Raw genomic sequence first — 21,392 nt, 5'->3', positions numbered from 1 at the left:
AAATCCCCTTGGTGGGATCCAGTATATCCATATGATAACCACTGTTGACTTCCCATAAGGTGATACTGATCTTATCAACTCCAGAGTGGATTGATGGGCTGAGTTTCAACTTGACATTTCTACCAATCATGACGACAAATATTAATTCAACATCCGTGTTTTATGCAGTCACTCGAGTAGTCTTCATCAAAAAGCATTGCTTGTTTGCGTATTTATTTACGTACTTTAAACGGGCAGCAATAGATACGATGTTGCATTCTGAGTGTGCGTTTTTCAAGGTCCCGAACACGCATCGTCCAAAAAAATCGATCCTAGTGGCATTTGGGCCCTCCAGTACACCAGCACATGGCAGAGGGCCTTTGTGTGAAAATAACTCGGGGGGTGGGCGGGGGGAAGCTTCCTCCTTCAATGACGAGCTGGGCCAGTGGGTGGAATGAATGGCTTTTTAGGCCATTAAATGGAAACACCAACATCACTCACCCTCTGGAAAGACAAAAAAAACTTAAAAGGGCCCTCCGTGGGTGAGCAGGAGGAGAGACGCCAATGTCCTGATTATTTGCACACCGGCGGTCAAAGAGCGGTGGCTGTAAACTTATGAATTCACGCTGGAATTCCCTTTATTTATTTGTGTGTTTTTTGTTAGAGGGACTAACGGCTCGGTCCGACTTTGATCGCTGACCCGCAAGTGGCTTGTTATTACCGTGGATCTCAATAAACGAATTATGAGACACTAAGCAAGAAACTTATGGGCAGAGCATTGGAGTGGTGATGCAGTGGTCAGCACATTGGGCTACAATGCCAGCAACTCGAATTCTATACCCAGCCACGTCTAGCCTCAGTAGCATGTACTACATAATGTGTTATTTTTGCTCTTGTTAGATTGCACATTCCCAACCTGAAATGTCCTGTAACTGTCACCACTGCCGACGATCTTCGTCTGTGGTCGTCCTTGTAACAGCGGTGCTTCGATCACTGGGGCCTCGGAATCAGCGAAAATTAGAGTCTGAGAATGAGTTGGCACGTTCTGGGTCCCCCACGTCACCAACCCACGCTGAACGGTGTAGTGAAGTATGGTCAAACATCCCCCATGACCAACATGGCGTGGAGAGGCCTTCCTCTGCTGTATATGTGTACCGTATATATGCTTAACTTATTTCGTCCTGTACGTAGCCAACCATGCTAATAGGAGGTGGGGGGAAGAACAGCGAACTAAGCACAACAAGGAGCTCTTAAGAAATTAGTTTTCAATCTAGATTTAAAAGTGTATAACTCCAGTGGCTTCTGAATATCGGACGGAAGAGCGTTCCAGACGGCTGCAGAAGCGCATCTGAAAGCGCGGGATGCGGTGACCGTCTTTTTTCGATAGCTCGCCAAAAGCCGCCGCTGCGAGGATGACGGGAGTTAGCGTGATGGTTTATGCTTCTTATGATAATTATTGAAATAAATCAATGAAAGCGTATATAACCACATTAAGCTGGATTCATTACCACATCCATGTCATGGAAGTGGCCAAACATTCTACTGGAGGACCGTCCTGGCAGGGGAAAAGACAACAGCCTCTGTTACGCAATACTAGACTCCAGTCCTTCACGCTCTGGGAATAATCGTTCACCGCATGTCAATCGACGTATAAGCATTATACGTGTCAGCAGTATGTGCTGAGCTAAGATGAACGAAGTGAAAAGTGAAAATTTTACATTTTGTGTTTGCGTGCGTAGCCACCGTAGCCCGATCTGAGCGCGTCAAATTGGCTGCATTTGACAATTCAATGGTGAATGCTGCTCGGGTTGAAACCTCGCGGATCAGCGGCAGTGTCGAGTCAGTGTTCATCACACAAAGCCGCAGTATTAGCACCCAGCCACCTTCACGGAAAAATTAGCATGACAAGCAGATCGTTAAAAGGGAGCAGCCTCGAGAGGGGCAGGGGGGTGGTGGCCTCCAACTCACACGTCAGCTGGGACCCTGAGCAGCGCAGGCAGGATCTGTGAAACGTCGGCCATCTCCAAAAGGCGCTCCTCCAACAGCTGCAGTATGCTGAGGCCCAAGCGGAACATCACGTTCAACCCTGCGTGAGAGAGAAGCGAGGAGAAACAGGCACGGGCGTGGGTGGCTCGCGAGCACAAAGACAGATGCACGGCGACCGACCCGTTGCAGCCCCCGGTCGGACGGGGAGCAGGGCCAAGTGCCGTTGGCGAGCACCGGGAGCCGGAATAACGCAGGGGGCTTTCGCGAGGGGCTGCAGCCTGTGGGAGGACCTTGGATTTTGAGCACCCCCCCCTCCCCTCAACAAATATATATGCACTGATTTATAATGGTCGAGACGCAATACTGCAGCACTGTGATAAATTCGGGAGGTAGTTTGTTCGTTAAAGCCATGTTATCACGAAGCGTTTTGTTAATGTCAACTTTTTGGATTTTCCTTTGCAATTCAAGTACTGCATTAAAACAAAACAGAACTGAAATAATGACTTTGCCACAGCCCCCCTCTCGCACACACAGGGGCTCAACTAACAGCTTCATAAACCGCACTCGATGGTTCTTATTCTATTCGCCCGTCTTGTTCGCGTCATAACCTGCCCACAGAAGGTCGTGGCTGCCTGCTGAGTTCTCGCGTTGTGGATTGTCCAGGGCGCTGACCGCAACACCATTGGCAGCATCCATCAGGCGGAGAGGAGTTCAAATTCCAGTCATTGGTCAAATCAGCTCATCGCACGCTTTGGATTGATGGCATTTGTACCACCTTAGTAGAAATTTACCAATCGTTGTCTTTTGAATGGACTGACCCCCCCCCCGCCCGCCACGGGATTGTGAAATTTCCACCACTGGCTCAGGGTGGCGAACAGGGCCACCCACACTTGCTTGCGGAGGGAGGACACTTACTTTTTGCGATTTTCCCAGGGTTCGATAACAGTGCCAGAGATGCTCGCTCCATACCCATGCAAGGGGAACCACTCACGTAAGCCACTTACTCCACTCTTAAAAGGGGCAATTCCAAACGCACAGGGGATGTCTCAATCTAACACCTGAGCGTGATCATCGGTAATCTGTTTGCTTAAAAGCATTGCTCGCACACTACAAAGCAGGGCAAAAAACTAAACAACCCTGCGAGAGAAAGGCTTTCTAAATAATCTGTGCTTCCAGTGAGAGTCTGTTTATTATGCATCAACACAGGTGCAGGGAACGAAAATAAAGGCATTCTGTATCATAGGGGTTTAATAATATTTGGCCAGGCCTCACTCTGCAGCCGTGCTCTCTCAAACATGATGGATTGTGGATTGTTTTGGTGTTGTTTGGGTGTGAAAGTTCTCCTTCACTCACTGCTCTAGGTTGACTGCCTTTTGTGCACAGGTTTCTGAGTCACTGGCAATGCAACTAAGCATCGTGGGTGTCTGCATCAGAGAAATGAGTCATGTGATCTAACTGGGAATACAACTTGTCAAGACCCTCCTGAAAAAGAGTCATGACACTAAGTAATGTTTTGGTGGGTAAACAAGAGTAGCGATAACAATAATGCTTAAAACACAACTGACAATTATTTTACTGCCCGACTATATAAGAAAACATATACAAAATACACATGTCCATTTTAATCTGCATAAGATTTGTTCGGAATAAAATGTAGGCACTATCACAATGGATTGTCGGTGACACAACAAAAAGTGAGAAAAGAAATACTAAAATAACGTGCGAAATATTTAATAAAATAAAAAAAATATTCACCGCGAAATAAAATATATACATATTCTTTGGGTCTTTCGGTAAAGTCACGTAGATAGATTACCGAAAGACCCAAATAATATGCATTCCTGCAGTCACGAAAGCTTAAAGTCAAAATTGATACAATTTCTGCATAATCATTAAAAATATGAAAATCTAAAATATGAAAAAAAACATTATATAATAACAAATAAATAAAATAGTAATACAAACGTACGAAATTGACAACATCCTTTTCATCAGCGGTGGGACTTGTGGCTCAAAGCAAGAAGGGCCTCAGTTCCATGCCGTTCGCTGTGGAGTTTCTGTTTCCCCCCTATTCTGCATCAGTTTCCTCCAGCGAGTTCCAGTGTCCTCCCAAAGCTAAACAACTCATTCAATTCTAGATTGAAGCTTTCGTGACTGCAAGGATTCATACTCTTAGGTTCTTTTGGTAAAGTCACGTAGGTAAAAAAAAGAATAATAATAAAATAAAATAGAAAATAAATACATTAAATCACTTACTCTGATTAATAACGATCTTGTTAACATCCAGCTTGTGATGTGTGGTTCTGGCTTCTTCTTTGACTTTACCGAAAGAACCTAAGAGTATGAATCCTTGCCGTCACGAAAGCTTCAAATCTAGAATTAATTCCCTCTACGGGGAGGAATTTCACCTATCTGTTAGAGTCTTTAACAGACAACGAGACAAGACGTCACAGCTTCTCGAGACACTGGCCTTCCTCAAGAGATGCCGCGATAACAAGGTAATACCCGTCGCTTTCACACTCACATCGGTTGCTGTATCTTCACCGAACTCTAAACAGATTTTATTTAAAGCTAGCCTATCACTAATCTCAAAGAATAAGGTTACTCCGATTTTAACTCGATAGTTTAGACAAGACTCTCTTACAAACACATTTAAGTTTAACACAAAAAATGTCCCCTTCTGATTGGAACCACGTTGACAACATGACTGCTGCCTCTGCTGATTCACTGTCAGCCAAGTGCAAAGCTAACCTGATCTCTAAATTCAACCTCATATCAAAGAAGAAGCCAGAACCACACATCACAAAGCTGGATGTTAACAAGATCGTTATTAATCAGAGTAAGTGATTTAATTAAGTTATTTTCATTTATTATTATTTTATTTTATTATTATTCTTTTTTTTACATACGTGACTTTACCGAAAGAACCTAAGAGTATGAACTCAAATTTCGATTTAAAGCTTTCGTGACTGCAGGGATTCATCTTCTTGGTTCTTTCGGTAAAGTCACGTAGAAGGGAAGTACCAAAATAATAAAAATAAAACATAATAAAATTTGTGAGAATTATTTTACGTGACTTTACCGAAAGAACCAAGAAGTATGAACTCATTCAATGTCACTTCTATTGGCCAAACATCTCAATGCTAAAAAAAAAACTACCTACAATTTACTCTATTGGGATTACATTTTGCAACATTTCACCCTGCTGCAAAAGCTTGGCAGGACCCTCCTGAAAGATTGTATTTTGATTCAGTGAGGCTTTCCGGGGTAAACATGTGTCATAACATAATACAAATCATCATCATCCGTGATATATCTACTGCTGGATGATGGCCCTTCCCCCATCGTCACTATCACTCACTCATGATCCCATGATGACACAGGCCACGTCACTCGCAAAAAAAAAAACTGCGTGGGTGTTTGTGGTTTGACAAACGAACACTTAAAAAGGAACAGCCCAATCCAGCATCGCAGTGACGACTGCAGTATTTGGCATTACTGCGACGTTTTGGGTAGACAGTAGTTACAGGGCAATTGTATAATCGCTGAAATCACGTTATGTCAGGGGTTTTTTGTTGCAATATTACTGTAGAGATTATTGAGGGTTTAGTGGTTAATTACAATAAGTCATGCATATTAAGAAAAACACATATTTAGGATGTAATTAACACAGAAGTCGGATGTACATATTTAACAGCTTGCATTCATAAAATAGCATGCGTTGAATATCATAGGAGTATTATTTTGTGGGAATTCAACCATCGTAGTCTTATGAATATGTGGGTGTCTGGTGAGAGGTGTCAGGTGAGTATTATTGTCCGGTGAGCGATCTCAGCGGAGTAGTGTGTGAGGCCAGTTATGAGTCTCTGGCGTGAGGTGGGAGTGTCTGGTAGGCAGTGAGTGTCACACCGCCAATTGTAGGATGGGCTGCCCTCGATTAACTTTGACTTGTGACATGTAAGCATGCTCACATACACAGTATGTTTATAGATTCAGTCTTGTCATGGAATACCGAGACACGTATAGACTTGAGCAAAGCTGGTTAATACAGTCATTTCAATGTTTGAATACAGGACCAGAGAAGGCCTCGGATGAAATCGAATGAAGACAAGTGCTCGGGAAACACCGCAGAACGGTCGCCTTAACCACAAAAGTAAACAGGATAACCCTGAAGAGGAAGGCCGCAACTGTCAAAAACAATTTTTCACAGCGGTCACGCTTTCGTCCAAACACGATCGGCTTAAGAATGTGTTCCTTTGTCTCCATCTACCAAACTGCTTGTGTAAATATTTGGCTATTTTCCATGAACAGATGCATACCTTGCAATGACTGCACTTGTCCCTTTTACAGGGCTTCCCAAACGTAAGTTCCGTGTGACTCATGCCAGTCCACAGACTAAAGTGTCATTTAACATGTTCCACGAGGAGACACCTTGTGAAAAAGCCAACGTAGAAGATGCCTGGGTTTTATCTTCCACGAAGCTCAAGGTCCACTCTCTCTCTACACGACAGCCACACAAAGCATGGCAGATTAGGATACCTCATTCACAAATGGAAAGTTACAAACGCTCCAGCAGTGTGCGACTGTGGCCGTCCGGAACAGACCGTGCAACTTTTACATTTGGCGAAGCTATGTCCGATCCACAAATATGAAATAGGCATCACAGCGACGAGACACTCCGCGACTCGTGACGCGGTTATTTGGCTTGGACCACCTGAATGTGACATTGTAGTCGTTGCTCTGTATCTACATCGGCCATGCGACAATAAGAAGACGATTGTAAATTGTCATACACATATATATGTATGTGTACAGACACATTGTGCAATAGGATCGTTGTTGATTCTCGCCATGTATTTACACTCGTGAGAAACGCTGTCAAAAGCACAGGCATTCATGTTTTTTTTTTAAGACTAGTTCCGAGTGGCAAATGATGAATGTGTGAATGATACGATAACACGTGCACACACACAAAGATCCTCCATTTGGACTTGTTGATTACCAAGCATCTAATTCGACGAGCAGGGCTCACAAGGGTCTGACGAGGATAGCACCATGCACGGCTGCCTTTTTCTTCCCTTGCCTGAACTTTACACATCGCACCAGTTACTCATTTGAGGCTTAGTCGACTTATGGGAGACTCAGGACAGCTTCAGATAGCACTTGTCACTGATGCACAAAGCCAAGAATGAAACCAAGGCCATCGGAAAAGCAGTGCAGTGTGTGAACCATGGTCCGACTACTTCTCACATGCAAAGAAAACAAAGACAAAGTTCCCCCGTATATCCTTAACAGACTGTTGGGGCAAGTGCTGTTAGCGAGCACCTATGAAGGCCGGGGTGTGTGGCCAACAGCACGCCCAGCCGCCTTTGTCTCCCCAGCGGCGATGTTTAAACACTGTACCAGGTGCTCATTTGAGGCTGAGTCGACCTTGGGGTGGCCCAGGACCGGTTCAGAAAATCATCACCGGTGTTGGCCCGTGAGCTGGAATCGAACTCGGGTTATTGGGTTCGTGGTGGAATGCGCTAACCGCTACACTACCGCTCCCCGCAATTGCATTATGACACACATACACCACACACACGCACACACTGGTCGTCTCTCTCTCGCACACTCACGCAGGGCTCATGACAGAATCGTGTGGAGCAGTTATTCCCCCTGTTGGCTCGGGAGGGCCCAGCGTTTTGAGGAAAGTACACATGGAGTCATTTTTTTGGTTCTTTCGGTAACGTCACGTAGAAGGGTTTCATTCAGACGCTGTCGCCTCGACAGACCTGGTTTTCACCTGAGGACGGCTGCTTGCGTTGTGGCCGAAACGTCGTGAGAATTGTTTTATTATGTTTTTTTTATTATTTTATTACTTCCCTTCTACGTGACTTTACCGAAAGAACCAAGAAGATGAATTCCTGCAGTCACGAAAGCTTTAAATCGAAATTTATACACATGGAGTTTTTTTATATTTATGACACAAAATATAAAAACGACACGACACGTTTTCATATTTGCTGATGGGTAAGGCTGCCCATCCGTTGCAAGAGCTGGAAATAAACGCTTTCAAGGCATTACATTAACACGGCATTCATTACCGATGAATTAAACCCACATTTTCACGTGATACTGCGTTGGAAGTGATGCACAAGCACAAATTGCAAAAATGTTTAATTAAATTATTATCAACATATCATTAAAATGAAGCTAATAAAGGAAAGAAAAAAACAACGTCATATTTAGAATATCTTCAGCAATAGGAATATGGAATTTCCACCACTGGCTCAGGGCCACAAGTTGAGAGAGATCAGCACCATCCCAATTCTCATTTATTAGTTTCACTCTGGACATTAAGCCAGGAGGAGTAAGCGGAATGCAACACTTGAAAGGCTCAGAGATGATGCATGTACTGTGTGTTGTGGGGAGTGGTCGTGTCGAGGTTAGCGTGCACGAATCTGGCGACACGAGTTCGATTCCCGCTCACGGCTAACACCAGTGACGAATATCTGAACCGGTCCTGGGCCTCCCCTAGATCGACTCAGCCTGAAATTATTACTTGGCGCGGTGTGTAAACATTTCCACTCGGGAGACAAAAGCGGTCGGGCGTCGTGCTAGCCACCCACCCCCTCTTGTGCCATTCCGGCATTCATTGGCGCTCGCTAACAGCACTCGCCCCAACAGTCTGTTCAAGCTATATGGGGGATCTTTGTCTTTGCACTGTATGTTGAACTTCTTTCACACCGTACATAGCCAACCGTGCAATTGGAGGTGCGGGGAAAGGACAATGAAACTAAAAATGATAATGATTCTGTGAACACTTTCAACTTGTAATGTGCCGCACGGTGTTCGCTCGCGAGGAGGAACCACAGGCGAGCGGGGGAAGGCAGCAGCCGCAAGGCGACGAGCTGGTGCCAAAAGACAAACAACAATTGGCGAGGAATTAATATGACAATTAATATAGCGCTGTATTGTGCTTGGGAGAACACAAGGGCATATGGTCCGCATGGATGTAATTCAGCTGTTTAAATATGTAATACAATTGGAAGACAATTGTGCAAATTTAGAGAAATTATCGAGCAGTTCATTGGAAATGACCGACGTTGATGATGGCCATGCATCTGGCAAAATCATACAAAATAATTAGGTTCACTCGACTCAATTGGTAGACCTGATATAATAGTAGAAATTCCACATTAATATGGCAATGGCCAATCTCTCAAAGAGGCACTTAATTTACAATGCGCCAGAGAGACGATGTTACTATCAACCACCAACCACAGTTTGAACTCAAGGCCTAAGTGTGAATGGTAACTAGGCTTGTCAGCTGTCCAGATACCGTCTGGGTAGTCATCTGTGTTTGGGTGGCAGCTATTGATTTGTACCGAGATCTGATACCGGTGTAGTGACATGGAATGGGTCACTATAGGAGCATAGCGCGGGTGGCTGGCAGGGAAAGGGATCTGCGGTTGCAGTAGCCCTGTCTGTCAGCAGGTCACGTGATAGGCAGAGAGGGGGATGTAGGGCAAAGGTGATAGAGGGGGCACGTGAGGTGAGCCCGGAACCCATGAGCAGGTTCCAGAAGGGGGGCAGGGCCGGGGGCGGAGCGAGGCCACGCCAGGAGGATAAATGGGGACCCCGAGCGAAGGTTCGGGGCTGTTGCTTGGAGTGGAATCCCGTCGGGCTGCTGGAGTCTTCGTCACCATCTTCACCTTCTCGGCATTGTCAGTCAGGCAGTCTGTTAGCTGACTGAGAGTGTAGGTTACCCCTTGTGTCCCTGTGAAGGCTACTAATACATAGAGTGCCTCCTATTCCTAGTGTCTTTGAGTGTATCACTACACTGGTATTGCTGTGTGGAACTTGTACACAGAGGCGGAGCCAGGATTTTCAGGTAGGGGGGGCAACCCCTCCAGCAATGAAAATATGAAAGGACTTGTTCCTTGCTTTTTATTCGACGCATGTGCGGCGATGGTGCATGGCCTGGAAGAATATAATTTGATCGTTCGTCACCGTCGCAGCAGTCTCCTTCTCGACATACAGTAGCATGGCGTCATTGAAGTAGTCGGAGCCCATTTCGGTGCGCAAATGCGGCTCGCATCGCGCGTCTCGTCCACCATGATGCAGTAGAAGGAGTCGGCTTGTTCATCATCGAGGAGCTTTTGGACGATCTGGGCGTGGGCATGGATGATGTCCTTCTGGATGTCGGGACTAGTCATGATGGCATTCTGCAGGGACATTGTCGAGCACAACGCGGGCCAGCTCGACAGTCGCGTTTCCACAGGAACTGAAGCAGCTCGAAGAAGTTGCCACGGTTGCAGCGACTCGTCTGACTCATTGTGGCTCCGGCAGGCCAGCCCCTGCTTCATCAAGAATCGAATCGCATCGACTGATCCCTCCAACCGAGTCCGATTGTCAGCGATCGCCTGGGCCGTCTGCTTCTCCAGGTCATGCTTTCCCATGATGATGTGCATCTTTGTGTTCATCATGTCTCTGGCCTTCTGTACCGCCTGGTTGTGGAATGACTGCACACCACCTTGATGTTGGAAAAGGCAGCAATTGTGGCCGCCCACCTTATTCCAGGCCGGGAACCCGTCCGAGATGAACGCGTCTGAGCGATTGCGGGACGGGAAGAGGAAGCACGGGAAGCAGTAGACCAACTGGGTGTGGAACGAGTATTCGAGCCAATCGTACGTCTCAAACCACGATGGCTACGGGCGGCGCTTTTTTTGCCCCCATCATCTTTGATGGGTACATGCTGCCATCCGACGAATGGGGGCGTGGAACGAACCGGCCCTGCATCAGGTACGAACGATGGATCTCGTTGACACTCTTCGGATCGTACATCGAAATGGTGGGTCTCGTCCTGGGATCCCGATCGACAATGTGCACCCCTGCGGGCAATGGCGCTGGAGGCGGGGAGTTGGCTAGCGTTTCTGCTTCTGATTCATCAGCTGCCTGCCGTTGAAGACGAAGGGTCAGGAGATCACGAACGTTGACGCTGAGCTGGAGGACGCTCTGGCAAACGACTCACATGGTTCGAATTCGAGGGTCAAATTCTAACCGTGTGTAATCGGCATCACACTCGCTGAAGGTATGCCTTCAGGGAAGTCGTGTACTGTATACGGCAACTAGGCACATTTCTGTGCAGTCACTTATAACTGCTTTGCTGTTACATATTACCAATTATGGACATATATAATGCAGCTCTTTTTCAGAAGTGACCTGGTCACAAATGATAGCTCAATGAAGTGACTTACTGCGTGGACATGTATAGCAGCCAAATACTCTAAACGCATGCCGATTATATTTATAAATGTGGAGGGAAAAACTGGAGAACCTGAGCATAAATCCAAACGACCACCGGGATGACATGAAAACTCCAAATATACAGCAGACAAGGGTTTCAATTTTGTTGCCAGAAAAAAGGGGAAAAAACCTATTATTACATTTTGGTACTGGCAAAGGAGGCCTCGTGATATACAGCAGATGTCATTGTCGGGATCGCATCCACATCCTCTTGCATACCAGGCAAGTGAGATAACATCTCGCCACCGTGTGCAACACAAGCAATCATCATCAGGTGAGGAAAACCACAGCAAGAAGTTTTTGCTGAAGTGGGAATTTTTTTTTTGCCGTGATTTAATTTATTTTAATTTATACTTACGTGACTTTACCAAAAGAACCAAAGAGTATAGAAGGAAGAGACTAATGTACAGGTAAGACAACGGTTGCACATCGAAGACGACCTGATGCAGGCTGTACCTAAGAAGGAAACTGGTGCTATATTCAGACACGTATCGGATGGTACAACAGGAACCGGAAACGATGGCTAAATGACGTAAGAGATCGGTGCCAGAAAGATGTGGCGCCACTACAATAGAGGAAAGTGGAAACTGATGTCTAAATGTGCAGTGGACACAGAGGGGCTGTCAGCCCATGGAACGTGATGATGATGAGTTTAAAAAGTCACACACGTAGATTTAATGTGCCAGCACAATGCTCTTCTTTTTTTTTATCGTATCTAGGAGCCACTGTTAGGCTGTGAACTAAAGAGTGGCTTTGAATGGAAGCCCATCATGGTGTTGGTGTAGACAGTTATTAATGCGGGTTTTTAATGCGGTTTAAAATCACCACTTGTCCACTTTGTGCTGTGGGAACACGAAAATCTACCAACACGCGATGCAGCGAGATTATCCTGAAAGCTTGCACAATGTAAGCTTGTGATTTTTTTGTATGTTGTTACGAGCATGGCTTTATAGGCTAGCCCTTCTATTGAAGCTGCGACTGAGCAAGTCACGCCTTTAAGTAATGTTATCCTCTATAAATGCTAAAACTTTGCAATGAAATGTGGTCCTTCATTCAGAAATCCTTCACACCATAAACTGAAACGTATATTATTATTATTACTGCGGTCAAAAGGACAAGCATGTTTAATGAGTAGAAAGAGTAATTTGTTATAGGATAGCTTTAACATTATAGTAATGGATCAAGGAACTTTAACCAATAGTCCGCCTCATTCTAAAAATAAGTAATTACCACCCTACAAGTTAAATAAGCACGTACAGATGTATTTAAATATCTAATCAGATCATAATTCCACAAAATGACAGCAATGATTATTTATTTTAAAACAACATCTACTTGAAACAGCATCTCAACATACGATGCAAGACAAATAATGCACTCGCGAGCATAGTTTTGGATATTGCAATGCAAGTTTGAGCAACTTATTATAAAGTAAATGGAGAGAAAATGATCTGATACCACAGAAGACATGTTAAAAAAGTGATGGCAAATAAAGTGATATAAAGTTTTAACTTCATTTGTATACAGTCATGAATGCAAATTGGATCCCACAATCGCTGAAGAACCACAAAGCTGCAAGGCAGCCAACCAGTGAGCCCGTGCCTATTACTGCCTGAGCTCTGCTGTCCTGTATATATTAAGATGAGTGTTTATACACGTGGAAAGAATCCAGAGAAAACACACGTGTGCAAGAGGGCAAAACTTTATCCCAAACAAAAGGGACAGATGATATTAAGAAGCAATTTCCTGTCCCGTCTTCTCTTGACAAGCCAAGACACACCGCGAGGAATGAATGCACATTACTGCGTGATGCGATTGGAAAAGGAATGAGAAATGAAATCACACAACACAAACATTATTGAAATGTATTTTATAACAATTCACAGCAAGCAATGGGAGCATGAAGGTGGGAAAGAGGATGCTGATGATTGGTATTTCACATATAAAGTGATATTATGGGAAGAGATGGGACAACAGGTGATGACAGACATAGCATGGTACAATTAGTGGAGGAATTGCGTGGAGATATCCACAGCAAAATAATGCACATAGCCGATGATTCATAGGATGTTGCGTGAATGAAGTTCCACACGAACAGAGCTGCGCATTTATTCGTATTATCTAAAGCCAAAGATAATATTTCCGAAGATGTTTGTGCTCTCAGTTGTGTTTCACGTGTAGAGAAAATGAGAAGACTATATTCACAAATGGATTAAATAAGACATTTTTCATTAAGATTATGATGGCTGTGGTACATATTAACTGGCACGTGCCTTGAGAATGTGCAATTTCCATGACTGGCTCAGGACCGCAAATGGTGATAAGCGTTGTCCCTATGCTCATTTAAGGAAGAAGATGATTTGGCTTGACTGTCTTATACATTTATTAAGTTAATTAAATTATGTTGCAAAGACACATCCCAAAGATTCGTATGATTGTTTCCCCATTAATGTGAATCTCCTATTACGACAAATGACACCCAGCCTCATGGAATATATCTGCATCTGCAAGCGCAACCCAAATGTTTACCAATTTTCTCCATGTGACACATCGAATCACTGATTAGCGAGGCATGTTCAATAATACGGAGCTAATTAAATAAGCTCATATAAATATAATCTGAACTTATAAAATTGTCACCTTGCATAAAAAATCTGGAAGTGTTATTTGTGCTAAACCTGCAAGCTGACACTTCTACAATTGTTACGTTGCTTATTTCATTATTTAATGAGTGAAATTGATAGGGAATAGCAGACGATGTTGATTTATTTGCCTGTGATTTATTGCTTTAATTTCTAAAAGCCGAATGTCCATTTCACTGATGATGAGTACTCATACAAGTGTTACCGAGTATTAAAATGGACATATTTTCTCATGTTATTTTTCATTTCTAATTTCACCTTGTATACTCTTTGGTTCTTTCGGTAAAGTCACGGAGGTAGAAAAACCTGAAAAACCTCTCACCTGAAGACGGTCGCTTGTTGTTGCGATCGGAACGTCGTGATGTATTTTTTTGCTACCTACGTGACGTTACCGTAAAAACCAAAGAGAATGGATTCCTGCAGTCACGAAAGCTTCAAATTAAGATTCACCTTCTATAAGCGCACAACTTTCACTCAATCTTGATGAAGAATGACTCCAGCTCTAAAATAGTTGAGTGCTCTCACGACAGTGCCGGATTAGAACCATTGGGAGTTCTGTCGTAAAAAGAAGATCACATAAACAAGTATAGAGTAGAAAACCCCAGTGTAAAACAGCTACGTACTAAGCTTAGAGACGAACCCAGAAATGTAGTACCAAACATGTCATTATGTATTCTTGGTTCTTTCGGTAAAGTCACGTAGAAGGGAAATAATAAAATAATATGAATATTGTTTTATGTTTATATTATATTAAACAATATTTATATTATTTTATTATTTCCCTTCAACGTGAATTTACCGAAAGAACCAAGAATATGAATCCCTGCAGTCACGAAAGCTTTAAATCAAAATGTCATTATGTATTTTTTTTCTGTAACAAAAAATTACCACGAGAAAATGCAATCGAGTTTTGATTTATATCACGCTCTAGAATTACTTCATGCATACTCTTTGGTTTTTTCGGTTAAGTCACGTAGGTAAAACTATAAAATAAATTAAAATGAAAACAAATATAATTAAATCACGACGTTTCGGAAGCAACACAAGCAACCGTCATTTTTATTTATTTTATATTTTTTTACCGACGTGACTCAACTGAAAAAACCAAAGAGTATGGATCCTTGCAGTTACGAAAACTTCAAATCTAGAATTACTTCATGCAGTCATCCAGGTGGAATTATAGGTGAATTCAGGATCATTTGTGATGCTTGTACACGTTGCTGCGATCAAAGTTAAAGTCAAATTTGCATATAACTAATTTATTTACCAAGAATAAAAAAACGTAACCATTCAAGAAGGAAATTTGAGAGACTTAGCAACTGTTGTTGTTTGATTCGCGTTCATGAAATGTCAGTATATCCCTACTCATAAGAGTAATGTGGCAAAGCTGTTGGTGACCATGAGCAGCAGTTGGAATTACACATTCTAATGGTGGGAAGCAGTCGATACATAGAATACACATTGCTGACTTCCAACATAGTGTTATTCATTTCATCAAGCTCAGCCGAGTGAACCCCCTGTTGAGATCAGAACTCACAACTTCGCAATTATGAGTAAAACGCCATAACCATATAGGCACTCAGTAGGTCTGTAACATCTATTCAAAAAAATTGGGGAAATTAATAGGAGGCTGTGGGAACAGCCATTGACTCAGTCCAAACTGGCTCAACGCCAAGTGCACTAAGCCCTTGGTTGCTCAGCGTCCAAAATTACATTTCAAATGTCAAGGGCATTTTTTGTTTGCATTTGCTCTTCCACGCACCTAGCAGAATAAACACAATATTTATAGAGAATACAAAAGGATTCAAAGAATTCAAGCCACAGAATTAGTAGGGCATACAAATAACTAAGTTACTGCACCACCCACTCGGTGGAAACAAGAATTGCGAGCAACATCTGAACCCGGACTGAGGGCATTAGGGATAATCCTTTAAATGCACGACTTTGCTGTGGAGGGTTAGGTGTGGAGGTCGGCAATTACAATGGCTTTACAACCTAAAACAAAACCACAGCATTTCAGCTGCGGTGCCAACTCCAGCCAATTGAATCTTCTGACGAGACACAGCTTGCTCTGACTAACACCATGAGCTCATCCATCAACAGTTTTTTTTACGGTACAAACAAGGCAGCTGTTTAGACCGGAGCAAGACGTTTCTCCCACCAGTTTGCCTCTTATTTACAGTTTGACATATTTTGGCCATTCGAGGCTAGGGAGTGTTCACCCAACCTTAAACAGTTTTAGGCATACGGTTGTTGAAATGTCAAGCACTTACAATATATGAACTGTTATCTCATATTCACAAATGCGTGCATGCAAATGCTAAGTTATTGGAGGATGCCGACAATTATAGGATTAGTTTAGTGCCCGTCTGCAGGAGCTTCCTCTTATTCATATTCTTAGGTTTTTTCGGTAAAGTCACGTAGGTAAAAAAATAAAATTAAAATTAATAAAAGTAAAATAAAATTAAAATCACGACGTTTCGGAGGCAACACAAGCTTCCGTCTTCAGGTGGAACCGTCACAGCACGATAGCTGTATCAAGTAAGAGACATTCCAAGAAAACCGTCCTTGTATATATACTGGTTGAGGGTGGGAGGAGCCAAGCTTCCTCTTGTCTGTGGAACTTTGGTGGAATAGGAAGCTGAGCCAGGGAAATGGGGCAGAATCACGGACTGGGCTAAAACGCCACAGATCGCAGGACTTGCGTATAATAGGACAGGAGATAAGAATAGGTCGACTGCATGCCAAAGGTTAAAGTGTCTCCCTACTCAAATAAGCATCGAACCAAGGCTGTTTGTTCTCTGATGGTTCGCTTCGAATCAGTGGATACAATTCCACATTGCTGTGGTGGGGGATAAGTCCATCGAAAGTGCTGTCACTGTTGACGCCCAACAACAAAGGTACAGCATGGTACACGTGTTTTCTATCAAGTCCGTAGTGGTGATGGGTGGGGGTCAATGTACGTTCGTGTTCGTTTGTTTGCCTGCAATCGCTCAGCATACGAGCCTCTTATCATTTGTGATAGCCAGGTCACTTCTGAAATCGAGCTACATAGCTCTGTGGGCCTCACTTGGGAAAATAACAAAAAATATGTTGACATGTTTTATATGCGGACCTTGTTTGATTCAGCAGACAGTGCTAACTTAACTGAAAACGAGTCGAAGATTCTAAAGAATTGCCACAGCGTACACACATGTTAAAGTGTGTTGTTCGTCAAAATTGGACAGAACCCAAAAGAGAAGAAGACCTACCAGAGAATGTCTTGATGACGACTTTACAAGACATTGGTGCCAGACAGATGTGGCCACTTGGCTCAAGTAGTGCTACATGTAGAGGGCAAACATCCATCCACGACCATGACGGATAAACACAACTTGCACGTTGTGCATGCGTGTGTCATATGAGCTCTCGTCCTAAAGAGCCTTGGGTATCTGGATGGCATGAATGTTTACATTTGATTGTGAATTTTGACAACAGTAAAATTACGCGGACCAATGACACGCTTTGCAAGTGTTTCTACATTAATTTACGAGTTTTGGCTGTACCTCCTTCTATCGTATTTCACAATTGTCTCAACAAGAAATGTTATCAGACGTGTCCATGACTGAATTCGAGCAGTACACAAAACTCAGCCATTAAGTGGCAAACAGTCGGGTTTTACCAAGAGCACACGTGACTTAAAATGACAGCGCGTACCATATTATATATCACCATGGCATGACAGATACCGTATTTATAAATTAATCCAACATTGGGCCATTAATTAATGGCCCTTAGGGCCACGACAAGTGGTGGATTATCCTGCACCTTCTCTAAGCTCTGAGATATGAGAGCGTGGGGGGGGAGGGGGATGTGTAACTCAGGTTAATGTGCCGAAATAACACATTCCTGCGGAGGGAGCTGGTAGGAACGTTGGGTTGCTCGGTCAATGGCCAGGGTCAACGGCCGCGTGTGTATTCCGCAAATATGCCCGACTGTGAGGGCGGGCACAAGCCGGCGTGAGTAGGTTAAACGTTGAGTTTTATAAGGGCACCACGGGGTGACCAGCCCCTCCCCACCCTCCCCTCCCTACCCAGCCCCTCCCTCCCCACCCAGCCCCTCCCTGCACGACGGACACAATAATCCCTTGTGGGCTGGTGTAACCAGGAGGTTCCTACCAGTATAAGGCCCAACTGTTCTGTCATTGTGCATGTGTGCGTGCCCGTGTATGCGTATGGGGAGAAGTATTGTAGTGGTTCGCATGCCGAGTTCGATTCCCGCTCACGGCCAACATCAGTGACGATTATCTGAACCGGTCCCGGGACTCCCCAATGTCGACTCGGCCTCAAAGGAGTACCTGCTGCGGTGTGTAAACATCGCTGCTAGGGGGACAAAGGTGTCTATGCGTGCTGCTGGCCACCCACCCCGGCCTTCGCAGGTGCTCGCGAACAGCACTTACCCCAACAATCTGTTAAGGCTATAAGGGGCATATTTGTCGTTGTGTGTACAGAGAATGGGCAGCGGCAATGAAGTGGCTCGCGCATTTCTATGGCACAGCTCAGCTTCTGTGTTGACTTCCCTCAAAGCGGTACTAACTTTTAACGAGGCCAGAAATCTGACCGGATTTAGGCCTCAAACCGTGCGACCATGAGATGATCACTCTGCTGCCAGCAGCTCCCACGCGACACCAGGCTGTGGACATCCAATGCTTCAGAGGCCGGGTTGGGAATTGCGCAGAGATCTTCACGAGCTGCCACTGCGTATGTTTGTTTTTGCGGTTTTGCTGCTGTGTAGCCCCCCCAATGCGTTTTCGGGTTGTGCCGCGCGTTATTGTTCGACACGATGTCCGACGTTTCGCGCCACTGTGCTGGGAGCGTCCCGCTAATACGACTTTACGGACGCACCATCTATGTAGCTCAACGAGGCATTCTGTTTTTAAATCCTTTATATTAAGTTCGCTTGCTTGCTTGCTTGCGTGCTTGCTTGCTTGCTTACGACCATGCAAATCTTTCGGTCGTTTTTCAACCCACTTCCCGTGATCCAATCGAGCTGACATTTTCCACACAGACTCGTTGTGCGTGACAATTCATTTTTGTGAATTTTTTTTCCAAAATGTTACACTGTTTAGGGGATTTTTTTTAAATATGTAATTACAAATTGCTTAATGCTGGCAGACAATCATCTGACCCATAGGTGGTAGCCATCTCAAGCCTAAAGGATTTAAAGTGAAAAACTTTGTTTTTACGGGTTACTTTTTTTATGTTTCATCTTTCTTGGGAGTAGATGGACGAATGTGATTCTTGTTCTGATAAATATGACCATTGCAAATGAATGAACATATATTGCATGATAGATTCCCATACCTCCCTTGAGCATCTATTTACAATTGTTGAGACTAAAATACACCAACAATATATCACTGAGGCTCAGTGAGTTGAATTATACATTAATGGCCAAAAGGGTAAACTTTCCAACACAACACTTCGTGTGTTTCCTGTAAATTCTGTTCTGGTCTCATTCTGACTTCTGTTCTTTCCTTCAGCCACGAACCTCTGTGTGCCCGCTCCAGTGTCTTTGTGTGTGGCCTGCGCTCATCCATCCTGCAACGTGCTCCCTTATCCATCACCACCTCCTCTTCTTCTTCTCAGTTACATCGACAAAGCTTTCTTGCAACATTCTGTTTCAGACTTCCAAGCCACTTACATTGCCCTGCCGTGGGATTCCTGCCATCCTCGGCGTGTGCCTACGATCAAAGTCCATCAGTGTATTTTCAAATGACTTTGTTAAATTTCGATTTAAAGCTTTCGTAACTGCAGGGATTCATCTTCTTGGTTCTTTCGGTAAAGTCACGTAGAATGGAAATAATAAAATAATAAAAAGAAAACATAATAAAATAATATAATAAATTTAAATAATAATATAATATAATTTATTATTTCCATTCTACGTGACTTTACCGAAAGAACCAAGAAAACTTTGTTAAAGTCTAGCATTTCTGAGCCATGCAGAAAGACACAATACTTCTGCTAAAAAAAAAACCCATCACTTGAACACGAACGTCTGTCGTCTAAAGTGGTTTGTGTACAATCATAGTGATTGACTCGAGTTGAAAGTGTAAGCAAAATTGTGCAATTTTTCCAGTTTCAAATCGCGGAATATATTTCAAACTGCCGTGTCAAGCAATTGCGCATAAAACCCGTGGATATATGTGACAATAAAATGCATTGCAAAATTTAAACCAGGTGCACAGCTGGAATGTTGCCTGAAGCAAAGCAGGTAATCCTTCAAACTTTTAAATGCAATGTCGAATTTTCTGAACGAAACATTCGGCCCCATACATTTTAATGGGGCATTCACAATTAATTGTGACAATGTCAAAATGCGAACCATGAACCAGATGCTGGCATTTTCAATTTTAAAGTTGTGGGCTTGGCCCACAACTTAACAACGCACGTGTTGCTTTTTTTCCCTGTGAATTGTAAGCTACACGTTTGTATACAGTGACACATTACCCCCCTTTGTGTGGTCATGGAAAAGTAAATCAATTTTTTGTGTACCATCAAATGAACACCGCAGCCAGTTGTAAGAAGAGAAAAAAGAAATACCTAGAAAATGCCGTATATTTCACACACACGCACGCACAGACTTAGATCAATGTCAAACGTTTGAGGAAAGTGCAATCAGTGAGCACCTATTAGGTCAGCATGGTCTGCATTGAGGTATTAAGGCCAGCACCATGCATGGTTGGTCACCTTTGCCTATGTAACGCTGATAATGTCCCAATTACCGAATACTTGTCTCAGGGTGCGTTGATGAGATAATATGGCCGGTGGGCACTATAGGAACCTTTTGATCCCAGTCGGGGGTCAACACGGCCTATCATCCCTCCAGGGTGGATACACCAAGTACCACGTTGTCGAGAATTAAAATAGTGTTGTTTAACGTGATAAATTGCTCTGACTGTAAGTAATTTGGAATTTCCATCGCTGGGTTTAAGCCACAAGTCCAACGAGCGTCACTACTGATCGGAGCCGGCAAAGTCTCCGCCGCTGTGTTGTGTACGCGGCCGTGCTGCGGTGTAGTTCTCCGATGCGTGTTCAGGTCGTGCTGTTCGTTGTTTGGCACGACGTATGTTGTTTGGCACGACGCTTCGCCCATGCGTGCACGGAGCTTCTTCTTCAGAAACTGAATTCAGTTCCACTTCCCAGCGGGGGTGAATTCAGTCGGTGAAGTTGCTCCAAGCACACCCTACAACCCAGTAACACATCGTAGAGATGGTCTGCATTGTCATCTACGCTGGCAATGGCTTTGAATGTCAATTAAATGTTCTTATAATTGGTACATTTCCTGAGCCAACCTCTCCTAAGTCTCCTACTCTTAGGTTTTTTCAGTAAAGTCACGTAGGTAAAAAAATAATAGAATTAAAATTAATAAAAGTAATAATAAAAATAAAATAATAAATCACGACGTTTCGGAGGCAACACAAGTCTCCGTCATCAATTCATTCATTTTTAT

General features: G+C 43.7%; 1 protein-coding gene across 2 annotated transcripts in view; it reads right to left on the bottom strand.

The window, feature by feature from the left end:
- LOC133350352 (uncharacterized) overlaps positions 1-21,392 on the bottom strand; it is a 207,207-nt gene that overhangs the window by 130,347 nt on the left and 55,468 nt on the right. For both annotated transcript variants that reach the window (XM_061564640.1, XM_061564641.1), the window contains exon 10: positions 1,948-2,065. In XM_061564640.1, coding sequence (XP_061420624.1) covers positions 1,948-2,065 — 118 coding nt within the window. The remainder of the gene's footprint in view (positions 1-1,947; positions 2,066-21,392) is intronic.

This window comes from Lethenteron reissneri, chromosome 33 (genome assembly GCF_015708825.2).
Source record: "Lethenteron reissneri isolate LAM-NWPU_2019-01 chromosome 33, ASM1570882v1, whole genome shotgun sequence".
Classification (NCBI taxonomy): domain Eukaryota; kingdom Metazoa; phylum Chordata; class Hyperoartia; order Petromyzontiformes; family Petromyzontidae; genus Lethenteron; species Lethenteron reissneri.
Note: the sequence above shows the minus strand (reverse complement) of the source record. Positions and strands in the feature narration are given on the sequence as shown.